Below are 25,309 nucleotides of genomic sequence, written 5' to 3' on the forward strand. Positions count from 1 at the left end.
GCACCATGAGCTCTGTATTGAGATGGATCTCGGTCATGGCACCATGAGCTCTGTATTGAGATGGATCTTGGTCATGGCACCATGAGCCCTGTATTGAGATGTATCTCGGTCATGGCACCATGAGCCCTGCATTGAGATGGATCTCGGTCATGGCATCACGAGCCCTACATTGAGATGGATCTCGGTCTCGACACCACAAGCCCTGAATTGAGATGGATCTCGGTCTTGGCACCATTAGCCCTGTATTGAAATGTATCTCAGTCATGGCACCATGAGCTCTGCATTGAGATGGATCTCGGTCTTGGCACCATTAGCCCTGTATTGAGATGGATCTTGCTCATGGCACCATGAGCCCTGCATTGAGATGGATCTCGGTCATGGCACCATGAGCTCTGTATTGAGATGGATCTTGCTCATGGCACCATGAGCCCTGCATTGAGATGGATCGCGGTCTTGGCACTATGAGCCCTACATTGAGATGGATCTCGGTCTCGAACCACAAGCCCTGAATTGAGATGGATCTCGGTCTTGGCACCATTAGCCCTGTATTGAGATGGATCTTGGTCATGGCACCATGATCCCTGCATTGAGATGGATCTCGGTCTTGGCACCATGAGCCCTGTATTGAGATGGATCTCGGTCTTGGCACCATGAGCCCTGTATTGAGATGTATCTCGGTCATGGCACCATGAGCTCTGTATTGAGATGGATCTCGGTCATGGCACCATGAGCTCTGTATTGAGATGGATCTTGGTCATGGCACCATGAGCCCTGTATTGAGATGTATCTCGGTCATGGCACCATGAGCCCTGTATTGAGATGGATCTCGGTCATGGCACCATGAGCTCTGTATTGAGATGGATCTTGGTCATGGCACCATGAGCCCTGCATTGAGATGGATCTCGGTCATGGCACCATGAGCTCTGTATTGAGATGGATCGCGGTCTCGACACCACAAGCCCTGAATTGAGATGGATCTCGGTCTTGGCACCATTAGCCCTGTATTGAAATGTATCTCAGTCATGGCACCATGAGCTCTGCATTGAGATGGATCTCGGTCTTGGCACCATTAGCCCTGTATTGAGATGGATCTTGCTCATGGCACCATGAGCCCTGCATTGAGATGGATCTCGGTCATGGCACCATGAGCTCTGTATTGAGATGGATCGCGGTCATGGCACCATGAGCCCTGCATTGAGATGGATCGCGGTCTTGGCACTATGAGCCCTACATTGAGATGGATCTCGGTCTCGAACCACAAGCCCTGAATTGAGATGGATCTCGGTCTTGGCACCATTAGCCCTGTATTGAGATGGATCTTGGTCATGGCACCATGATCCCTGCATTGAGATGGATCTCGGTCTTGGCACCATGAGCCCTGTATTGAGATGGATCTCGGTCTTGGCACCATGAGCCCTGTATTGAGATGTATCTCGGTCATGGCACCATGAGCTCTGTATTGAGATGGATCTCGGTCATGGCACCATGAGCTCTGTATTGAGATGGATCTTGGTCATGGCACCATGAGCCCTGTATTGAGATGTATCTCGGTCATGGCACCATGAGCCCTGCATTGAGATGGATCTCGGTCATGGCATCACGAGCCCTACATTGAGATGGATCTCGGTCTCGACACCACAAGCCCTGAATTGAGATGGATCTCGGTCTTGGCACCATTAGCCCTGTATTGAAATGTATCTCAGTCATGGCACCATGAGCTCTGCATTGAGATGGATCTCGGTCTTGGCACCATTAGCCCTGTATTGAGATGGATCTTGCTCATGGCACCATGAGCCCTGCATTGAGATGGATCTCGGTCATGGCACCATGAGCTCTGTATTGAGATGGATCGCGGTCATGGCACCATGAGCCCTGCATTGAGATGGATCGCGGTCTTGGCACTATGAGCCCTACATTGAGATGGATCTCGGTCATGGCACCATGAGCTCTGTATTGAGATGGATCTTGGTCATGGCACCATGAGCCCTGTATTGAGATGGATCTCGGTCATGGCACCATGAGCTCTGTATTGAGATGGATCTTGGTCATGGCACCATGAGCCCTGCATTGAGATGGATCTCGGTCATGGCACCATGAGCTCTGTATTGAGATGGATCGCGGTCTCGACACCACAAGCCCTGAATTGAGATGGATCTCGGTCTTGGCACCATTAGCCCTGTATTGAAATGTATCTCGGTCATGGCACCATGAGCTCTGCATTGAGATGGATCTCGGTCTCGGCAATATGAGCCCACATGGGGGGGCGGGGGGGGGGGGTTTGGATGTTTGTAGATATTGAGAGATTAGGATGAAAAGTCTAAATAACGATTAAAGTATGAAATGCACGTTTTGATGACGTTATGAGTATCCATATTAAACAGCATGCTTCTGAACTTTAAAGGAACTTTTTTTTTAACCCCAACATCTTGACAGATCTGACAGGATGGTGCAGCTTGTTGAGGGATCGCGCTTCCGTTTGACCTGTCTAATTCGCGGACACTGCGTTGAATCATCAAGATCCCACGGTGCACTTCGTGAAGAGTATAGGAGGCGAGATCTCTGGAATTCTGAACAAATGACAAATTCAGACCCTGGCTCACGAGTCCATGCTTCACACTTGGAAAGCCTGACGAGTCACATTAGGGGAGGCCTTCTCCCTTCCTGCGTTTCACCAAAATAAACCGGAAGAGGAAGGTCGCAACTATTAAGAAGGTAAGGGTAGTTGTGTGTAAATATTATTTATTAAAATATAGAAACTGAATGGAACCAAAAAATATATAAAAAGCTGATGGGGGGTGGGGGAGGGAGCGGAAAGTGCTGACAATTTCTTTATTTATTTTTGAATCTCGGTTTCTGGATTCTTCACAGACAATGGACTCGAGAGCTCGAGGCGATGTTGGGCCCATCCCGGCCTGGCTGGAGATCCAGGGTTTGACTGAGGAGTCTCTGCGAGCAGCGGTTACCGGGTTGGGGATCGAGATCCTCGGAGCTCTCTGTGCCCGGGCCAAGCCCGATCCGGTAAGGGTTCGGCTATGTTCTTTGTCAGCACGAACGTTCACCTATACCATGTACGCCGAGCTATGTCGGTACATGGAGTCGTGTGCTGAACGGCGACGATCGCAACGGACCGTCGTGTCTCGGCATGCAATGGATGCCGAGGAGAGCAAAGGACCAGGAGCCTTGCAGATCAAGATCGAAGGTCCTGCAGAAGAAGAGAGAAAGGACGGTGAGTCGTCGCAATTGCAGGCAATTCATGATAAACTTGATTTATTTCTCTCGATGCAATCTATTTCATTCTGAGGGTGAACGTTGTATGTACAACGCCAGATGACTCCACCCACGCCCACCCCGTCGCCTGCCTCCACCCGCGCCCACCCCGTCGCCTGCCTCCACCCACGCCCACCCCGTCGCCTGCCTCCACCCACACCCACCCCGTCGCCTGCCTCCACCCCGTCGCCTGCCACCCACCACGCCCACCCCGTCGCCTGCCTCCACCCGCGCCCACCCCGTCGCCTGCCTCCACCCTCGCCCACCCCGTCGCCTGCCTCCACCCGCGCCCACCCCGTCGCCTGCCTCCACCCGCGCCCACCCTGTCGCCTGCCTCCACCCGCGCCCACCCCGTCGCCTGCCTCCACCCGCGCCCACCCCGCCGCCTGCCTCCACCCGCGCCCACCCCGTCGCCTGCCTCCACCCGCGCCCACCCCGTCGCCTGCCTCCACCCGCGCCCACCCCGTCGCCTGCCTCCACCCGCGCCCACCCCGTCGCCTGCCTCCACCCGCGCCCACCCCGTCGCCTGCCTCCACCCGCGCCCACCCCGTCGCCTGCCTCCACCCGCGCCCACCCCGTCGCCTGCCTCCACTTGCTCCCTCCCCGTCGCCTCCCCCCCCCCCCCGCCCACCCCCTCGCCTGCCACCCACCCGCGCCCACCCCGTCGCCTGCCACCCACCCGCGCCCACCCCGTCGCCTGCCACCCACCGTCGCCTGCCACCCACCCGCGCCCACCCCGTCGCCTGCCACCCACCCGCGCCCCCCCCGTCGCCTGCCCCCCACCCGCGCCCACCCCGTCGCCTGCCACCCACCCGCGCCCACCCCGTCGCCTGCCACCCACCCGCGCCCACCCCGTCGCCTGCCACCCACCCGCGCCCACCCCGTCGCCTGCCACCCACCCGCGCCCACCCAGTCGCCTGCCACCCACCCGCGCCCACCCCGTCGCCTGCCACCCACCCGCGCCCACCCCGTCGCCTGCCTCCACCCGCGCCCGCCCCGTCCCCTGCCCCCCCCCCGCGCCCACCCCGTCGCCTGCCTCCCCCCACGCCCACCCCGTCGCCTGCCTCCCCCCACGCCCACCCCGTCGCCTGCCTCCTCCCACGCCCACCCCGTCGCCTGCCTCCTCCCACGCCAACCCCGTCGCCTGCCTCCTCCCACGCCCACCCCGTCGCTTGCCTCCATCTACGCTCTTTGTGTCACTGACAGCGAATAAAGCATTTTTAACATCTTTTGGAAAAATATATAATTAAAATAAAACCCGCTTTCGATTCCTTCCAACGTCTAACTTGGAGACAGGAGGACCGACTGGAGACGTGCGTATCAAGGTGGAAAACTCTGACTCGGTTGGTCCTGAAGATGGCAGAAGAGACCCGGAGGATTAGTCAAGTGGCTTAGTGTCATATTTATAAATTATCGTTACTTGGAGGATAAAAGCACCAAATTTTGCATGATGTTTCTATCGAACCTATAGATTGATTTCAGGGTGGGTCCCACCTTCAATGCCTTGCGGAAGTCACGTGACACATGTAAATCCAAGATGGCCGACAATCAGACACTAATGTACAGTCTGGAGAGACATCACAGGCATAGCCAGTCCTAAATCGGTCTCGAAATGTAATTTTTTTTTTTTAGATGATTTCCCAGAACTTGTTTCACTGGACAATCACATCTGTGCAGATGAATCGGTGATGACCTCTCTGTATGCGCTCGAGGAAACTGGCAGAAAGCAGTACCAGAACTATGTGAAATGTGTTCTTGAGGATTGTACCCATTCTGTTCATGATACTATCAAGAAGAATTCATTGGTTTTGTTCAGAAAACCGAAGTGTCAAAGCAAGGGAAGAAAATGAAGGTGTTGCAAAACAATGTAGCTCTGTTTGGTCAGCTATACATTGCTGTCCAAAACTGGAATCTGATTTGGAAGAATTATTTGCCCATGAGATATAGTCATTCCCACCCTCACTATCAGATTTTGGAAAGCTTCATCTACCGGGCAGTAAATCAGACGTACTGAAATGTATTGAGCCATCTGATGAAATGGATCCACCAGGAATATTTGACTGTAAGGTACTGCATGGAGCTGTAATTGTTCACTGCCTTCCAACTAATGGAATTTCTACCTTCAGTGAGTACGCTGACAAAGTATTTATTCCTCTCTTGCAGAAGCATCTACAAGATACAAAGAGGATAGACATAGTTTGGGACGCATATATATATATATATATATATATATATATATATATATATATATATATATATATATATATATATATATATATTTCAGACAGTTTGAAAGAATCTACTCGAGAAAAAAGAGGAAATGGTATTTGCAGGAAGGTGTCAGATCAAACAAAGCTACCAGGGAATTGGTTAGGCTTTTTACGTGATCCAGAGGATAAAAAGGAGCTTTTCAGCTTTCTAACTGGCAAGGTTGCACACTTCAGGCATCCAGAAGGAACATCTCTCCAATATCACATCGGGTGAGTCTGTTTTGTCGCGAAGGTCATCCTTACAAATGGGGAAATGTAATCACGAGGAAGCGGACACACGGATTGTTGTTCACATACTTCATGCTCTAAAGCAAGGCAGCAAAAGTGTTTTAGTTCGCACTTTAGATACTGATGTTATCGTCGTACTTGTTGGCCAATTTCACTGTTTTACAAGGACACAGCCTTTGGTGGATGTCTGGGTTGCCTTTGGTATGGGTAAGAATTACAGATATTATAGCATAAACTATCAGCGCCAATCTTGGACCAGAAAAATCAGTTGCACTGCCTGTGTTCCATGCAATATCTGGGTGCGACATTACATCTGCTTTCCGGAGAAAGGGGGGAAAAGTCAGTGTGGCAAGCGTGGCACGCGTATCAAGATGTAACAGAAACTTTCGTCCATATTGCAGAACATCCATTTCTGCAACTTGACACTGATTCCAATAACTTCCAACTCCTTGAGAGACTTATTGTTGTCCTGTATGATAAAAGCAGCCCACTGACCTATGTCAATGCAATGAGACAGGATTTATGATGTCAGAGAAATCTTTCAATGGATCGTTTACCACATACTCAGAATGCGTTGCTTCAACATCTTCGACGATGGATATACCAGGCAGGAATCTGGACAAGCATCACAGAAACTCAACAAGTGGTTCCTTCCCCCCCGATATTTTGGCTGGGTTAAGGAGTCTGGAACATGGTTGCCTGTTTGGATGACAATTCTTGAGGTATCTAAGGCTTGCAGATAATTAATCGGAGAAGAATTCATGCAAAGAAGGAAAACTTGCAGAGAAGAATTCATGCAAAGGGGACTGCACTACATGTAAATGTTCCAAAGCTAACCTAGATTGCTCACCGCTTTGCCAATGTAGATGTATGAAATTGCCTGAACTCAAAAAGACAGATACGTGTAAAAAGTACATTACTGCATTAAAGGTACATTAGGGTGTTCATATACAGGTTTGTTGGAATCAGAAATGCTGTATTATTTCCTCCGAAAACAACCTCATGAAAAACAACACGCAAAATACTCCAAACTGTGAGAAATATATATATTCCGACCTGAAAAACATGGCCACCATCTTGAATTTGGCCATGATTTTTGTTTGTATTAACATTAAAATGTTTAAAATTTAAATCTTTATGGTCCTATGTCCTATAATATTTATTTTGTGCCATAAAATGTACTACTTAGCCATACAAAGAGGGTAAATAGTCAATAGTCTGGTCTTTAATCAGGTGTGGTGTGATCAAGGTGGCCATCTTGGAATTAGACTAAAGCGTTTAGCGTGGTACCCACCCTCGATTTTGAAGTTATGTTGAACCCTGAGTCCATGCAAAATTTACGGACAGTTTGTGATAAACTATATATATATATATATATATATATATATATATATATATATATATATATATATATATATATATAATAATTTTATCTGGTTTTGGAAAGTTCATTCTGAGGTTGCAAAATCTTTACTGAAATATTTATCAGATGAACTGTATTTGAATGGAGCAGATTCTTCAAATCTCGCTCCCATCCACCACTCTCACCCCACCCCAAAGCTCCAAGCTTACCCCTTCACTTCTCAACCCATAATTCATCCTCTTTTTCTTTTTGCAACCCCTTTTCTCTCCTTTCACATTATCTTATCATTCCCAAAGTTTCGTTTTCTCCATGGAGTAGCTGGCTTGACAGAGACAGCCCTTTGGGAAATCAAAGCAGGGAATATTATCACGACATTGCTTCATAGTTCGTCGCATGACCAAACTTGGACCGGAAGAACGAGACCGTTGCCATTTCAAAACCTCGTCCACTCAAGGTGTTTCACATTAAAAGCTGGCCGACACCCTATCTCAAAGTTGGTGATGCCTGGACGCGGAACACGAATCTTTGGGTAAAACCATACATGTCGACAAAATTCCACGATGCATGCGTTTATTGTATGACCTTTGGACAAATGCAAATCAAATGCACTTTCGTCTGCTGTCAGAAGGGATTGTGTTTATTATCCCCGCAATTTTTGAAAAAATGCGGGGAGATCGTGCAATCGGCTCCATCCGTCTTTGTCTATCTGTCTGTCCATCTTAGTTGATGATCGAGGAACAACATATTTCAAATTAAATCAAATATATTGAACACCAATCGGAACATGAAAAGGAAGACAAGTTTGTGGTTGTACCGAACTTTGGCTCTGAATTTGTCTCGACCGCACTTGCGCAGAGAGGAGTGAGAAAATATTTTTACTCTGTCCACCTGTCTGGCAGTGAAACAAAATTGAAAATCATTCCAAATAGGAAACTTCCTGTTTTTAAGGACAGCATAAAGGACACAAAGAACAGGCACGAAGAACTAATGTGTAACGTGTGTAAGGCCCCTGTCACACCTTGACGTTTTAGCCAGCATATGGCAAGGTATCAAAATGTATGCAAAACGCTGGCGTACGCTGAACTATTGATGCTTTTTCCAGTTTTGGACGTATTCAAAATGAGTTGGACGTATGCATAACGTATTAGTAACGTACACAGAACGTTTCAATAACATATAGATAACTTATACCAACGAATGCTTTGCGTGTTGTCGGTGTTCACAACCTATGCCCAACGATAGTCTAACTTATGCAGAGCGCGCGGCAGCATATCGCCGATGATCACGTGGCGCAGCTTATTAAAAGGCTGCAGCTCGACGATTCAAATCATAACCGCACTAGACATCGAAGTGTCAAGCCGCTGTCACACGTTGACGTTTTAGCCAGCGTATGCCGACGTATGAAAAATTTGCCGAATACGCTGGCACATGTAGAATACGTTACGGGTAAGTTTTATATACATTAAGAGAATGCTGAAGCACGCTGGCATACGTCGTAGTACGTCGAGCTGTTAGACAAATTTTCCATGCTTGAAATTTTTTAACGTATGCCAGCGTATGACTCGCACGTTCCGCATACGCTGGCATAAGTTGTAGGCACGTTACGCGATCGTTGACACACTTTGACGCACGTTACTTGTAAGTTACTCATAAGTCGAAACACGTCGAGGTAATGTTTAGCATACCCGAAACTTAATTTTTAACCTATGAGTAACGTGCTTTGAACCGATGTGTAACGTATCTCCAACGCATATTGACGTATGTAGACGTATTTGACGTCTTCCAGACGACCACAGAACTTACTGAACGTGTTACTAACTTACAGCTACCGTATAATGACTTATTGGCAGCGTTTAGGGCAATTGGTATATAGAAATGGGCTTCATAGGAGGAACCCGTCAGTGTTCCAGACTCCATGTTTTTTTTTTTTGTTTTTTTTTTCTTCGGCATGACGGTGATGTTGGCACTTCGATTTCTAGTGCGGTTATGATTTAAATTGTTGAGCAGCAGCCTATTAATTATATTATATTATAACCGCACTAGAAATCGAAGTGTCAATATCACCGTCATGCCGAAGAAAAAAAACAAACAAACAAAAAAAAAAACCATGCAGTCTGGAACACTGACGCTAAACATTACCTCGACGTGTGTCAACGATCGCGTAACGTGCCTACAACACGTTACTCATAGGTTAGAAAAAGGTGTCGGGTACGCTAAACACTACCTCGACGTGTTTCGACTTGTGAGTAACTTACAAGTAACGTGTGTCGACGTGTGTCAACGATCGCGTAAGGTACCTACAACTTATGCCAGTGTATGCGGAACGTGTGAGTCATACGCTGGCATACGTCGAAAAATTTCAAGCATGGAAAATTTGTCTAACAGCTCGGCGTACTACGACGTATGCCAGCGTACTACGACATATACCAGCGTGCTCTTAACGTATACAAAACTTTCTCATTCGTATTCGATGTGTGCCAGCATTTTAGACAAATTTTTCATACGTAGGCGTACGTTGGCTAAATCGTCAAGGTGTGACAGGGCCTTTCGATAAGGTGATGTCATAGACTCTGGGGAAAAAGAGGTGGTAAAATTTGGAATTAATGAATTTTTACACCGTTGTACCTCTTTAAACCTTTATTTGAAATTGAATTATATACTTGAACACTGTAGAATGCAAACTGTCTTCATAGTACTTTCAAATACCATAATATACCATATATCGATACATATCGCATGAGAGGGTGCAGTATCAGGGTGAAGAAGAGGCTGCCGATATGGCTACGTACGATGCCGATTGACACTGCATTCTACGGTGATCAATAAAGGTCCATCTCCTAAACTGTGACTCAACATCATCGTATTACAGTGTATAAGGGTGATGTGTAAGACTGCTCCAGCAGCGCTAAACTTGTTTTTTTTTTTTTCAAATGATCTTTAAAATCATTATTTTATGAAAATTTAAGTATTGTATCTTCTAATCTTGAAAATATATAAAAGTACAGTAAGTCCTCGCTAACCGGAAGTTCGCATATCGTAGTTTCGATTATTCGTAATTTAGTTTTAATAACCAATTTTTCAATTATCGCAAACATTTTATGCCTATCGTAATGTCATTGCAAGGAAAAACGCAAAAAAAAGTTTCAAACTGCCTGCAAAAAACAACAATTACACAGGATGCGCATAAACACACTTTCACTTTACTGCGCATGTAATGTATGCTGTACTGTACGTATTCTCTTCACGCTCGCCTGCATACCTTCCAGTATGAATCCCAAGCGACCCGCAAGTCTTTTGCCGAGCACACCTCGTTTCAAGCGACAACGAAAGGCTGTCACATTGAAGGTGAAATTGGATATAATTAAAAGACACGAACGAGGTGAAGGGACAACGGAAATCGGCCGCGCGCAGCAATCGCTGCATCGACTGTACATTCGATCGTTCAAAGTTCGGCAAAGATAAAGAAAATATCACAGATTGCGACCAGTTTGAGTGCAACGACACTAACGAGAATGAGAGATGGTGCCATGCACAACTTGGAGCGTTTATTATGTGTGTGGATAGAAGATCAAACTAAACGTCGCATGCCTTTATCTCTTGCTGTGATACAAGAAAAAGCACGTAGTTTGTGAGGGCATTGACCCACGATTACATGATCAATTACTTCTCCAATCATTTTGAGGAGTATCTCCAAGGAGAACAACATTGACAACAAATCTTTACTGCTTGTAGACAATGCTCCTGCCCATCCTCAGCAAATGGAAGACTGGTATGAAAACGTGCAGGTAGTATTTTTACCACCAAATACTACCTCACTTTTACAGCCTATGGATCAGGGAGTTATTGCTGCTTTTAAAGCCTATTATGTTAAACATACCATGCTGCAGCTTATCAAAAAAACTGATAAGGACAAGCTATCAATCAAGGAGTTTTAACGAACATACAACATAAAAATGGCTTTGGAAAACATGAAGGATTCATGGGCGGAGGTGAGTGCCTCCACAATGAACGCTGTGTGAAAGAAAGTGTGGCCCGAGTGTGTCCACAATTTCACGGGGTTTGCTGATGTTCCGTTGATTACAAGTCAAATTGTAGACCTTGCGCAGGAGGCTGGTTTTGAAGAGGTTGATGAAGAGGACGTGGATGACTTACTGGAGTCTCATGCAGAACCCTTAAGCAATGAAGATCTTATGGAGTTGGAACAGCAGTGGGCTCTTGAGGAAGAAGAAGATGCTGTGACACCTTCATCCGAGCATCTCACTATGAAAAACCTCAGCCAAATCCTCAGCTTGTTTGAAAGTGCCATAGAATTTGTTATCGAGCAAGATCCAAATCTTGAAAGGAGCACTGATTTTAGCTGTGTTGTTTATGATGCCCTTTGTTGCTACAAGGAACTTTATGCAGCAAAGAAAAAGAAAGCCATCCAGCCCACTCTCCATGCATTTTTCAAGCCAAAAGATGCAGCACCAACTCCATCCACCATCCAGGATGCTCCTTCAACCAGCTGCCAAGAGACCGTTCCCACTGGTGAAGAAAGTGACAGCACAGTGTCAAGTGAAGAGGGGGATGATTCTGCCACTCCGCAAGTGTGACTTGTCCACCGCAATCAACTCCGTTCCTCCAGCCTCGGGGTAAGTCGCCACGACTCGAGGAGTGTGTTTTGTTTATTTGTGTTTATGTCCAAAAAATTCCGAGCCAAAAACACATCCCCCCTTTAACACATTGGTTTCTATGGGAAAATATGTTTTGTTTAACACAGTTTCGCTTATCATAAGGTTTTCCAGGAACGCAACCCTTGCGAAAAGCGAGGACTTACTGTAGTCATGTACTGTATGTTTGTTTGTCCTCTTATAACTCGAGAACTACACATCCCAGAGCAAAACTAAAGGCATATTCCGAATCAGCACGTCTCAGAGGTACTACAGCACACCTTTGATGTTTAAAAACCCCCCCCCAAAAAATTAGTCTTTTTGTTATTTTTTTTGGCCGTTTCAATTTTTCTGCCGCAATGAATTGATTTTCCACATCGTGACTTCTTTCATTCACAACCTGATCAAAATAAGACAAAGACAGACCAGTGGATGGACAGACCAGTGGATGGACAGACCAGTGGATGCTTACAAAGTTTCTGATTTTGGATGCCCTGAAAAAGGAAGAGCTCCAGTGGTCCCAAGGCAGCTGCAGCTAAGCGAAAACACACTAAGAGACAGCAGGAGACTGAAGAGGAGTGATCAGCCAGGCTAAATGAACAGGCACAGCAGCAACAGCGGCGAGCAAATGAGACTGAGGAAGAGTGTGATGCAAGACTTGAGGTAATGCGTCACCGCACTGCAGAAGCACGAGCACTGGCCCGGGCACAAGAGCACAACAATGCCAACAAGGTGGCATTCACGTATGACCCGGCTGACCCAACAACTCATGCAGACATCGGCTGAATGGACCAAGTCTGCACTGACTGCTCTGCTTACAAGTTCAAGGGAGAGACAAAAGGTGTGTGCTGCAGCGATGGCAAGGTCATCCTTGAGCCCTCTCCTGCCCTTTCTCCCTTGCTGAAGGAACTTCTCTCAGGTGAAGGTCCCCTCAGCAAGCACTTCCTTGACAACATTCGGACGTATAATGGCAGCTTTGCGATGACGATCTTCGGGCACAAGGAAGCTGAAGTCCATGGCTAGAATCCGAGCTTCTGGATCCAAGGTCAAGTGTTCCACCGCATTGGCAGCTTGCACCTGCCTGCAGAGGGGCAGCCAAAGTTCCTACAGGTCTACTTTCTGGACTCACACGCCAAGGAGCTGGCTGCCAGGAACCACAGCGGCCTCAAACCACACATCCTTGAGATGCTCACAAAGTGGTTTCACGAGAATAACCATCTGGTCCATGAGCTCAAGACTGCAAGAGATGTACTTGCAGAAGGAGGCAACTCTGAAGAGCGCCAGATCATCATAAGAGAGAACAAGCGACCACAAGGAGAGCACATACGCCGCTACAACGCCCAGTCTGCACCAGAAGTCGCCATCCTAATGGACAATGAGCCAACAGAACCCAGAGACATTGTCCTCAGACTTTGCGATGGGGCACTTAAAAGGATCAGTGAGCTGCATGCATCTTATGATGCACTCTAGCTATCCCAGTGTTCCCATATGGAACAGATGGCTACAGCATCCATCTGGTGGCCAGGGCTGCAACTGGACAGGATGGACGAAAACTCACACAGCTGCAGTACTACAGCTACCACATCATGGTGAGAGAGGGCAACCACATACTGCAGATGCGACGACTCTTTCAGCACTTTCTGGTCCATGTCTACTGCAAGATCGAGACGGAGCGACTGGGCTTTATCCGCCGGGAGCAAAATAACTTGCTTGCTGATAACTACGACAACCTCCGTGACAGCCTCATGAGCAGTGATGACGAACGCTGACAACGACAAAGAAATGTGAAATTTATCCAAATTAAATGTGATATATAAATGTGATGCATATCAAACATCACAATTTACCCCATTCCCATTCCTATTTTTTTCCCGGGCAACGCCGGGTACTCCAGCTAGTATAGTATTGTTGAACACTGCGCATGGTGTCATGTTCTATGAACTCTTGTTTTTTTATTTTATGATATTTGGGAGTGATCGTAGTAGCAGTCCGTCACCTTTATACACTGCCGAAATAAAGGGATGAGCAAATCTATACTAGTGTGTGTGTGTGTGTGTGTGTGTGTGTGTGTGTGTGTGTGTGTGTGTGTGTGTGTGTGTGTGTGTGTGTGTGTGTGTCCTCCATAACTCCAAAACCATGAAACCTAGCAGCCTGAAACTTTGCATGTATACCAACGGAATTCCAAGGAAGTGTAAGAGTGATTACGGCCTTATTTAATTGTATCCTTCATCAGGTGCATCCTCGGACACCTCACTCTACGGGGTCTCAAGGCATTTCCTGGGTAACCTCACTGGGGTCTGAAGCCGCCATGTTTTTTTGGCCTGCTCAACCATGCCTTGACTTGGAACAGGCCGCAATGATTTCTTAATGATGATAGTTTTTTTTTCTCACTTTCCTCACTCATATTATCCAATCCCTGTTCATAACAGCTAGAAATTGCGAGTTACATTGCAATGCTTAAAAACACCCGGAGACGTCAGCGTTGGTGGCATATTTCATTTCCGCACATGCTATAACCTCGAGAATCTTTTCAACTCAGCCGAATTTCAAATCTTAAGCTCCAGAATTGAACTTAGCAGCAGTTCCAACTGCTAAAAAGGTGTTCATTTGTTCAATTCGGACATATTTGACATTTTGGCATCTCCAGGAGGTTTGTGTTTAATCTGACGGACAGACAATTCTCATCGCTTGCCAAACCAGCCGTTCCTCATCAACCGTTTTGTTGGAGTGCTTAAGTTACTTGGCGTGTGCTCTCCAAGCTGCTTGTTTGTTCGTTTCAATAAAAGTACCCGAGTTATCAATCTAACACATTGATTAGACATACTTTCCGCCTTTGTTGGGCCCTGCAGTGCCGTGCGGTGGGTTCCTCGGGAGGTGTCTCATCTGTTGAAAATGTGCAATTTTATTTTTACAGGACATCGCTTTGTTTAACATTTTTGTGTGATTTGCTTTCATAATACACCCCTCACTTCGACATCGATACATATTTTTAAAAAACAATAAGGTCCATCTGACTTCGTGTTCACCATGTTTGTTCCAGCTGTGAAGGCATAGACCGACATTTTGTGTTATGTGGTTTGATATATTTTTGAATTGAATATAGTTCCTTTCCCACTTGATGAATTCCTCTTTCAAGCAATTTTGTTTCAAGGAAAATCTTTATGCTTGTTGTTTTTTATGTACTTTTTGCGTGTATACATGTGCGCATGTGTGTATGTATATAAACTGTATTGCCACATTGATTAGCACTTGACACCGGTGTGTGTGTTGTTGGTTGTTATCTCCATATACGGGTTTCAGAATGCGCAATGGAGTCCTCCCAGGGCAGGCTCAAAGTATCCACCTTCATTTCAGTATGGGGTCACGATTCATGGACCAAGCTGTTAAGTTTTCTGTTCTCAAAGTTTTGTGCGGAGGGCTCTCTTCAGGATAGTCACTGAGCCCCGGACGGGTTCCAACTGTAGTTCGTTTGTAGTAATCTTCCCAGGGATGTTTTTCAGCTCTCCTGGAACACAGTTCCGGGGAGCTTATGGGATGGCGCGTTGTCCGTCCATCCACAAATACTTGCAATTTCTTCTCTGAAACTACACATATAATTTTTATGAAGCTTTACCACAATGTTCATCACCATGTGGGTAGCAAAGTTTGTTCATGACATTAAAAAAGTCAGGCCCTTAGGGGCCCCCCAAAATAGGTATTTGCTTTCTTCTCAGAAACGACACACACAATTCTGATGAAATTTGATTTCAACCTTCATCACCCATGGTGAACCAAAGTTGGTTCATGACATTAGAAAAATCAGGCTCCAAAGGAGTGTTGGGGGGGGGGGGTTGCCCCCAAAACAGGTACATATTTGCTTTCTTCTCCGAAACCACATTAACGATTTTGATGAAACTTGACCACAATCTTCATCACCCGTGATGTACCAAGTTTGATCACGCCATTAAAAAAAAATTCTTGTCTAAGGGGGTCTACGGGGTGTTTCCCCCCAAAATCTGTATTTGCTTTCTTCTCAGAAACGACACACACAATTCCGATGAAACTTCACCGCAACCTTCATCACCTGTGATGTAACAAAGTTTGTTGACAGCATTAAAAAAAAAAACATCCATAGGTATTTACTTTCTTCTCCATTATATATTTTGTGGGTCATCCATGCCTACCAGTGGTTGCCTGGTTATCTTACCCAGCCACTACCAGGTGAGTGCCCAGGGGTATTGCCCCTATGTTTAATATCTCTGTGAGGTTCTTTGTCATCATTCTTGTCGCTCCAACTATCACTGGTGCAACTTTGGCATTCTTCAACTTCCATGATCTTTTCACTTCATTCTTGAGTTCTTGGTATTTGATCATTTTCTTGATTTCTGCATTGTTTAGTCCAAAATCACTGTTATTAACACCTCAATTAACAATGACTTGTTCTCTTTTTTTTGTACCTAAGTACGATATCTGGTTGCAATGCTTTGTTTTCGATATTCACGCTCAATGGGATCATGAGGTCGTACATGAGCGGTACTTCCATGTTTTCAGTGATTGATATTGGTTCATGTCCCCACAAATTTTCTGGAACTGGGATATCAGAGTATTTGCAGATATGCCAGCGGATTACATGGCAAACTGTTGTGTCGTGTGTACAGCTCTTCTGACGTGAGTTTTTTTTTTGTGTGTCTGGTCATTAAGCAGAACATGTCATTCTCTTTGCTAACACCACTTCCATCCCTCACCTTTCTCTCTTTTTTTTACCCCCCACCGCCCCCCCCCCAACTCTCTCTCTCTCTCCCTCTCTCTCTCTATGTCTCTCTCTCTCTCTCTGTCTGTCTATCCCCTCCTTGCTCCCCCATCCTCATAAAATGCAGCACCCTCCCTCCCGCAGTGCTTTGCAACGTTTGGTAAGGCGTCACTCTTCCCACCTCCCCCCTTTTCCTTGCTCTTACCCCCTTCCTAGATCCCCCTCTCCTCCCTTCCCTCCATCCTCTTCCCTCAATCCTTTCTGCCTTCCCTCTCTCTCCTCCCTGCCTCCTCTCTCTCTCTCTCTCCCCTCTCCCATCCCTCTTCCTCTCTCTCTCTCCCTCCCTCTCCCCCTCCCTCCCTCTCCCCCTCCCCCCCATGTCCCTGTCAGTGAAGCGACAGGTTGTATTTGGTCATGCAAAATATAAAGGTCGATTTGTGTTTGTTTGTTTGTTTGTTTATATATGCTTCAAAAATTCGGGCTGGGATGCAGTGGGAGAAGAGAAGGGCTGAGATGGAGGGGACGAATTGGAGGGCCAGGATGCAGGAGGGCCAGAATTGGAGGGCTGGGACACAGGGGGAGTATTGGAGGGGCGGCACGCAAGGAAAGAATTGGAGGTCCAGAATGCAGGGGACGAATTGGAGTGCCAGGACGCAGGGGGAGAAATGGAGTGCCGGGACGCAGGGGGAGAAATGGAGTGCCGGGACGCAGGGGGAGAAATGGAGTGCCGGGACGCAGGGGGAGAAATGGAGTGCCGGGACGCAGGGGGAGAAATGGAGTGCCGGGACGCAGGGGGAGAAAGGGAGTGCCGGGACGCAGGGGGAGAAGTGGAGGGCCGGGACGCAGGGGGAGAAATGGAGTGCCGGGACGCAGGGGGAGAAATGGAGTGCCGGGACGCAGGGGGAGAAATGGAGTGCCGAGACGCAGGGGGAGAAATGGAGGGCCGAGACGCAGGGGGAGAAATGGAGGGCCGAGACGCAGGGGGAGAAATGGAGGGCCGAGACGCAGGGGGAGAAATGGAGGGCCGAGACGCAGGGGGAGAAATGGAGGGCCGGGACGCAGGGGGAGAATGGTGAAGAATCACTTTAAAAATTAAATAATTCTTGTATCCAGATCCAGATCCATATCTTCACTAAAATCTAATCAGTTCATCCTTTTCACACACACACAACCTGACAACCAAATTTCATGTGGATCCATCCACAACTTTTTGAGATGTCCTGCACACAGACAAACTGATAGAGAGGGGTGAAAACAGAACCACCTCCAACTTTGGTGGTGGAGGTAAATATAAAAATAGGACCCCCCCACCCCCCAAAATAGGACCTAATGTGACCCAAATTCGGTAGCATTCTGATTGGTGGGTGTGGAGAAGAAGATTTTTAAAGGAATTTAAATGATTTCCCAAAAATTTACAAAGGCCGCCATTTTGACACTTGTGGTCAGGTGATCGGCACAACCTCCACAATTTAACATCCCTATCCTGTCCTGATGTAATCCAAATCTGGTAGCATTCTGACTGGGTCTGGGGAATCAGGTTTTTGAAGGACTTTAGGTGACCGCCATTTTGACACACTTCCGGTCACGTGATCGGCATGACCTCCGCAACTTAACATCCCCACCCTGGCCGAATGTTGTCACCCAAATTTGGTAGCATCCTGACCGGTGGGTTTGGAGAAGAAGATTTTTGAAGAAATTTACTTAGTCGGTCAGAATGGCCGACTGAAGGTCACGTGACTGGAACGAGCGTTGAAATCCCTGTTACCAGTCACGAGCAGAACGTTGCTGCCAAATTTCAGCCGGATCGGCCCAGCGGTTTGGCCGGAGAAGTCACAAAAGAAGATGGACGGTGTGCGATGACGATACCTTATGTGGAATTTCAATTCCAGATGAGATTTTAAAAATACCGTCTTGGGAGGTGGTTAACACGAAATGTTGTTTATCACGAGATCGCACACAAACTATTGCAAACGTCCCCAGTGTTTCCGATCAGTCTCCAGTATTTATTTTACCTTTCTCTTGTGAGCTGCCATGGTGGTCTAGACATACGCGCACTCGCCTCTACGCGGTCTAGGTGATTCATCAATGTGTGTGCCGTCCCTCAGATGAATGCTAAATGGGGCGTCCCATCTGCCGGCATTAGTTAGTGGACGTTAAATATTCCATGGTGTTGTTCATGAAGAGTAACAAAGCTATCGCCGGCACCTTACCTCCAGGGGGCATTGCATCAGCGGCAGAGCCACGCTCTCAGCGAATGATGCTCCCCACAAACTTGTGCTGCATACGAAAGAAGAAGGCATCCCGAAACTGGATCTATACCCTATCTTCCTTTGTCTTTTACCTGCCCCTTCAACCAATTACCCCACACTACCCTGAGAGGAAAGACAACATTTGTGCGTTTTACAGTGGCGCTATAGAAAACATGTACTCTAAGTCCTGCTTCCTCTTTCTCCCATCCGCAAGTTTGCTCTTATCAAAGTTTGCTAGTAATAAAGTAAACACATCGTTATGAATTTCAAAGAATATATGATGTCCATTTTTTTTTTGTGTGTGAACGGTGGTGTGTTGTCTGCTCGGTACCTTCGATCCTCACCATTCCCCTTACCATTCACATTTATGCCGCTCACCCCCTTTCCCTCCCTCATCCATCTTTTCGTCTCACTCCAGTGGTACAGTGGGCAGCAAGATGGATGGAATAGTATTTTCCTGTGTTTCATTACCCGTGTAACTGCATAGTATTTGCCATTTTTGATGATTCGGCGAGTGACAGGTTCAACCCAGAACATTGTGGGACATGGCACTTCTTTTTGGCTGGACAGTGAAGTATCGAGAACTGCAGAATGTATACTTTTTTCAGATCACATAGGGAGCGTTTATATGACGCATCATTAGTTCAATATTGGACTTCATATTATGTTATCAACATACAATTTGGCTTCGGTACTTTAAGCTTTCTTCATTGTGAACTGGGTTCTGACATTTTTTTTAACATGAATGGATGCTCTTCACAGGAAAACAGAAGAAGCTCATCAAGAAGTTCACCTGCACCTCGTGCTCGCACAGCTTCACCAGGATGGCGGCTTTGAAGATGCACATGGAGATGCACCGACAAGTTCCCAGCGATGAAAAGTACAAATGCCCTGATTGTTCTTATAGTACAGGTGATCAAAACATGTTCACGAGACATACCGACATTCACACAAGACAGAAACGGTACACCTGCGAGGTGTGCGGTAAGGGATTCGGTCACTCGTCAAACTATCACAAGCACATGAGAATTCACACGGGGGAGCGTCCTTATGTGTGCAATGTTTGTGGTAAGGGGTTCATTCAGTCGTCGGAATGTGAGAATCACAAGCGAATTCACACGGGAGAGCGTCCGTACACGTGCACGGTTTGCGCGAAGACTTTCTCAAACGCAAGGTCTTTGAGGAGGCATTCAAGGTGCCACACAGGAGAGCGCCCATACAGATGTGGAGTTTGTGCAAGGGATTTCTCGGATCTGTCAGACTTGCGGAAGCACACTCGTATTCACACAGGTGTGAAGCCTTATGTCTGCCGTACATGTGGGAAGGGATTCATTCACTCGACAACGTGTCAGATACACATGAGGATTCATACGGGGGAACGCCCGTACACATGCACTGTATGCGGTAAGGGATTCCGTCAATCATCACACTTGCGAATTCATATGAGGATTCACACGGGGGAGCGCCCATACGTTTGTAAAGTTTGTGCGAGAACCTTCTCTGATCAATCGGTTTTAAAAAAGCATGCACGTGTACACACTCACGAGTAGGGGTTTTTTTTTAATAGCCATTTACCATCAATGGGCACACCTTCCAAAAATGCCATCGGTGATCCCGGACAAACCCATAGGGCCCCTTGAAGAAAGCTTTGTTCTCTGGCTGAAAACAAAAAAAGGCCTACGATAAATAACAAAGGGATACAACTCCCTCCGATGCTGAGATACAAGTCGGTGAGGCCACATTGAGCAACCAAAATGTGCATCAAAAAGACAAACTGCAACTTCTCCAGTGACGAAGAAGATGGCTATGTCACGACTCGACAAGTCTCCACACAAAAGCAAAAAGGTGACGAGGTACCGTCTGACCCAAAAGCAAGAGAAACTAAGCTCCAGTCGAGCAGAAGAGGTTTAAAAATGGTGAGCCAGAGTATGGAAGATAAGGAGACCATGTTTTATTGTAATGTGTATTTTAGGCATGTGGTATTAGGGTGGTGGGCTTCGGATCCTAGGATCCTGAGTTCAAATCCCACTCGGCTGTTGAATTAATACCAGGTGGGGTTGACTCTGCCTGTCATCCTTCCGAGGTCGGCAAAAATGAGTGCCAGCTTGCTGGTATTCTGTGTCGGAGGGGCGACCCGTCCAGGATTGTGCCCAATCGCCAAGGAGACTGCTGAGGCAGCACCAACGCTCTGCACAGAGTATGGTCCCAGTGGATGGATGGATGGGAGGGAGGTGGGGTCAGGGAAAGAGGACACACGAAAACGAAGTGTTTTGAGGACCAAACGAAGACTTCTCAAGATCCCTTTTATCTGTGTAATTTCTGAAGATATCAACTTGGGGGCAACTCGTGCTCGAGTTTCAAACAATCTGAGGCTGCCTGTGATTTAGTGATTATGAGAACAAAAAAGCATCACAACTTGATCCATGAAGTGTGATCCCATGAAAAGTGGACCGTTTGGGCCCGAGAAGGACTCGGTTCCACCTTCTGGAGTCTGTAAAAGGAGATTCTGACCAACGGGGAGTGTCTGGACAAAAAAAAAACAAACAAAAAAAATTTCAACCAATGGATTGACAGATTGGAATGAAATAAGAAAGGCTCATTGGAGTAGCAATTAAGAAAGAAGCCAGCTTCACTGGGATGAACAACGACTCGTACGTAGTAAATGCCCAAGATGAAGAAAAAGGCAGGTTGACTCAATCGGACAAGTGCGGGTTCTGCCAGGAAAGGTGGAAACAAAATCATCATCACCTTCTCTCGGGATGCAAGCAACTTGTGTCAGAACAACTACACACACAAAGGCATTGCAATGTACGCAGAGTAATCCACATTCGCGTCTGTGAAAGTCATGGAAGAACAAACCAAGGGCGGATGTCGAAAGAGTTCACGCGTGACCCGATCATCCCATCGAACATGGATATTGATTTAAACGAAGGCATCATGACGGAAGAGCTAGTATTAGTACACTGAACAGAGAAGGACACAGCAGGACAAAAGCAACAGTTGAGAAAGTGGGGAAACACAAACAGCAGAGTTGAAGGCAAATGAAGAGGCAGACTTAGACAAACAATGGGTGTGGGCAGGAATGAGGGGGAGGAGAGGATGGATTGGTGTGGCGTTGACTAGGATAGAAAATATCACGGTTTGAGATTTGGGCGATCGAAGATGTTGGTGAACAGCTGTGTTGAATACTTGGAGGGAAGAGTGAGATTGAAGATAATGTGTGAGTTGGTACAACAGGTGGGACAAAAAGAGGAATGAATGAATGAAGAGGTGAGCAGTGATATTGGATTTAGGTAGTTTCACCAGAAAGGGGTTGATGGCCTGCAGAAACCTGGGGGTGGGGGGGGGAGACAAAGCACAGAAAGAGCAGAGTATACAAGACCAGGAAGGAGGTGGTGGTAGACAGAGACTGTCGAACTGCTGTCTGCGATGGCGAATTGATAGACCCATGGAATCGGCTTCATCGTGGGAGATTCCAATGATTTTGAAGGTCTTGGTTTCCACGACGTCAAGCTGGGCAAGATGTGAGGCAAGGGAGCCAGCCCGGACGGGAGAGCAGTTCTTCATCGAGCTACGGATGAAGGCCTAGTACGTGTATAGGGGTTAGGGTGTACCAAGGAAGGACTTTGTGCCATGGAGGTTGCCCAGTTGGTGGCTGGCTTTGGAGGCCAACTTTGAAATGTGGTTTGCCCAACAAAGATCATGGCTGACAGTGATTATCCAGGAGTTTGAATGTCTGAACTTCCTCAAGAGGAATGTTTCGAAAGTAGCTGCGGGTGGTGGGCAGACGGTCCTTCTGGAAAGAGATCGTGAGAGTGTGAGGTTTGTCAGGATTGAAAGAAATATTCCAAGTGTTTCACCATCTTGCGATTTTGTCAAGGTCTGAATCGGGGGAAGAGGCTGCTGCCTGCCTGTCTGATTGATGAGGGATGTCACGGCAGAGGGTGGAGTCATTTGCAAATAGTTAGAGGATTTTCCAGAGTCAAAGATCATTCATGAAGATCAGGAATAGGACTGGGCCCAGAATACTGCCTTGGGGTACTCCAGCCTTGACAGGGAGAGGAGATTAAAGGATTCCGTTGAAAGCCACACATTGGCTACAAGAGTGGAGGGAGTCAATCCGCCATGTGTGGAGTTGGCCTTGGATACCACAGGCAAAGAGTTTGCAGAGCAACGCAGGATGCCAGACTGTGACAAAAGCACGAGATATGTCCAGAGAGACGGCCCTGATCTCATGTCTGACATTGAGGGCCTCCATCCATTGGTGGACGAGTCAAAGCAGCATGTCCAAAGTCGAGTGACCTTGTCTGAAAACAAATTAGTGATCTGAGTTGAGGTTGTTGGAGAAAAGGAACGATTTTATATCAACTGTGATGATTGATTCCACGACCTTGTTTGTTGATGGGAAGTAAGCTGATTGGGTTGAAGTCGGGGATCAGTGTTTCCAGATTTTTTTATGTAATGCAGTGATGTTGGTGGATTTCCAAGAAGATGGAAGATGACCTGGGGGAAAGTAAAAGAATGAAAAGAGTAGAGAGGATGTGCAAGAGCAGTAGAGCAGGAATTTTGGACACGTGAGCTGATGCCGTCTGGTCCAGTTGCAGAGTCAGAGTCGAGGGTTGAAAGAATCTTCTCCACATTCTCAGGTGCAAAAGACAGAGTCCAGGAGCAGTTGGGTACAACAGGGAGAATGGGTACAGAGAGTGAGGGGTTGGGGACAAGATTTGGAAGCAAACACAGAATTGAGGCATTCGGCCTTCTCGTGAGCGGAGTCGGCTGTAGTGCCATTTGAAGAGAAGGAAGGGATGGAAGGGGAATTCACACCAGAGATAGACTTAACAAGGTGCCACCACGTTTTAGAGGAGGGAGGCAAGTTTGAAGGTTCATTTTTGAGGTTGGACAGATGTTTTCTGGCTCTGCAAAGAATGGATACACACTTGTAGACATTTCGGAAAGCACTTTGGTCGAAATGACCAAATACAATGATCTGAAAATCAAAGTTAAGAGAACCTGCAGGCTGAGGAGTGTTGAGGTTGTACCAGTGATCGTCAGAGCAATTTGATTGGTAAAGCTGAATGGCAGTGACCCGATAGTTTTTGGCCCGATTTCTCAACAATGAACAATCACATGAAAATTCCTATCAGATCTGGATCTTCACCAAAATCGAATCCATTCATCCTTGCCACCAAGTGTTGTCCGAATCGGTCCATAACGTTTTCAGATATCCTGAATTTGGGCCCTGAGAGGGTTGTTCCATTCCACCTTCTGACATCCTCTAAAAGAGATTTTAACCAAAAGGAATGGCAGGGGATTGGATCAGTTGGCACACTGTTGCACATCCATCAGACCAATCAGAGAGTACCTGCAACAAATATTGATGGGGTTATGGAAACTTTTTCATTTGTACCATTTTACCTTGGTGATTCCTGGCTTGTATATTTTAATACGTACGAACTTAATTCACGCTCAACGCATTTCGTGGGTATCCTTGCTTGTTGTGTCCTGCTTGCCACAGCACCACCCATCTCCAAACGGGAGTCAATGCTGTGTGTGCTCCAGCTTGCCATTGAAGCTCTAGTTCTAATAAAGAGGAACAGTTTGGAGGTTGGACCTGAAGCATTCACCCTCACACATGGTGGTCGAGAGAATAAAGTTTTTGATTGAAAAGACAATACTGGAGTTGTGAATGGGCTCGTGGAAAGAAGCAAAGGGGATGTGGAGGGACAGGATCTGTGGGCATTGTGTGTCTGTCATGCTGTGTTGGTAACTTGAGAGATCAATTCTCCAAGGTGTGGAGGTGTTATCAAGAATCAACATATTATCTTTGCTTATTCAACCCTCAGTGAACTTCCCTTCTGTCGGAGATGCACCTCTTCGGCCCCACTCTCCCCACCACCATTCTCCATCCCACTCTCCCCACCACCATTCTCCATCCCACTCCCCTCACCACCATTCTCCATCCGACTCCCCTCACCACCATTCTCCATCCCACTCCCCTCACCACCATTCTCCATCCCACTCTCCCCACCACCATTCTCCATCCCACTCCCTCACCACCATTCTCCATCCCACTCCCCTCACCACCATTCTCCATCCCACTCTCCCCACCACCATTCTCCATCCCACTCTCCCCACCACCATTCTCCATCCCACTCCCCTCACCACCACTCTCCATCCCACTCCCCTCACCACCACTCTCCATCCCACTCCCCTTACCAACACTCTCCATCCCACTCCCCTCACCACCACTCTCCATACCACTCTCCAGACCACTCTCCACACCACCACTCTCCACACCACCACTCTCCACACCACCACTCTCCACACCACCACTCTCCACACCACCACTCTCCACACCACCACTCTCCACCACCACCACTCTCCACACCACCACTCTCCACCACCACCACTCCCCCTCACCACCACTCCCCACCACCACCACTCTCCACCACCACCACTCCCCACCACCACCACTCTCCACCACCACCACTCCCCACCACCACCACTCTCCACCACCACCACTCTCCACCACCACCACTCTCCACACCACCACT

At 47.2% G+C, this 25,309-nt stretch overlaps 2 protein-coding genes across 4 annotated transcripts in view; both read left to right on the top strand.

Moving 5' to 3' along the window:
* Positions 1 to 25,309, top strand: part of LOC147033574 (uncharacterized) — a 111,554-nt gene that overhangs the window by 36,418 nt on the left and 49,827 nt on the right. The window contains exons 3-5 of one of the 3 annotated variants that reach the window (XM_085856859.1): positions 2,434 to 2,712; positions 2,869 to 3,226; positions 19,518 to 19,667. In XM_085856859.1, the coding sequence (XP_085712985.1) occupies positions 2,872 to 3,226; positions 19,518 to 19,667 (505 nt within the window). In that variant the 5' untranslated portion in view covers positions 2,434 to 2,712; positions 2,869 to 2,871. Of the gene's footprint in view, positions 1 to 2,433; positions 2,713 to 2,868; positions 3,227 to 19,517; positions 19,668 to 25,309 lie in introns of those variants that run through there. The other 2 variants (XM_085856885.1, XM_085856895.1) reach the window with 2 other exon arrangements.
* Positions 19,674 to 24,427, top strand: LOC147033575 (uncharacterized). Its single transcript, XM_085857077.1, has one exon. It carries the CDS (start codon positions 19,679 to 19,681, stop codon positions 20,303 to 20,305), a length of 627 nt encoding a protein of 208 aa, XP_085713203.1. The 5' UTR covers positions 19,674 to 19,678; the 3' UTR covers positions 20,306 to 24,427.

The sequence above is a fragment of the Eptatretus burgeri genome, chromosome 2, assembly GCF_056783735.1.
Source record: "Eptatretus burgeri isolate ZD-2024b chromosome 2, Ebu_testis_v1, whole genome shotgun sequence".
In the NCBI taxonomy this organism is placed as follows: Eukaryota; Metazoa; Chordata; class Myxini; order Myxiniformes; family Myxinidae; genus Eptatretus; species Eptatretus burgeri.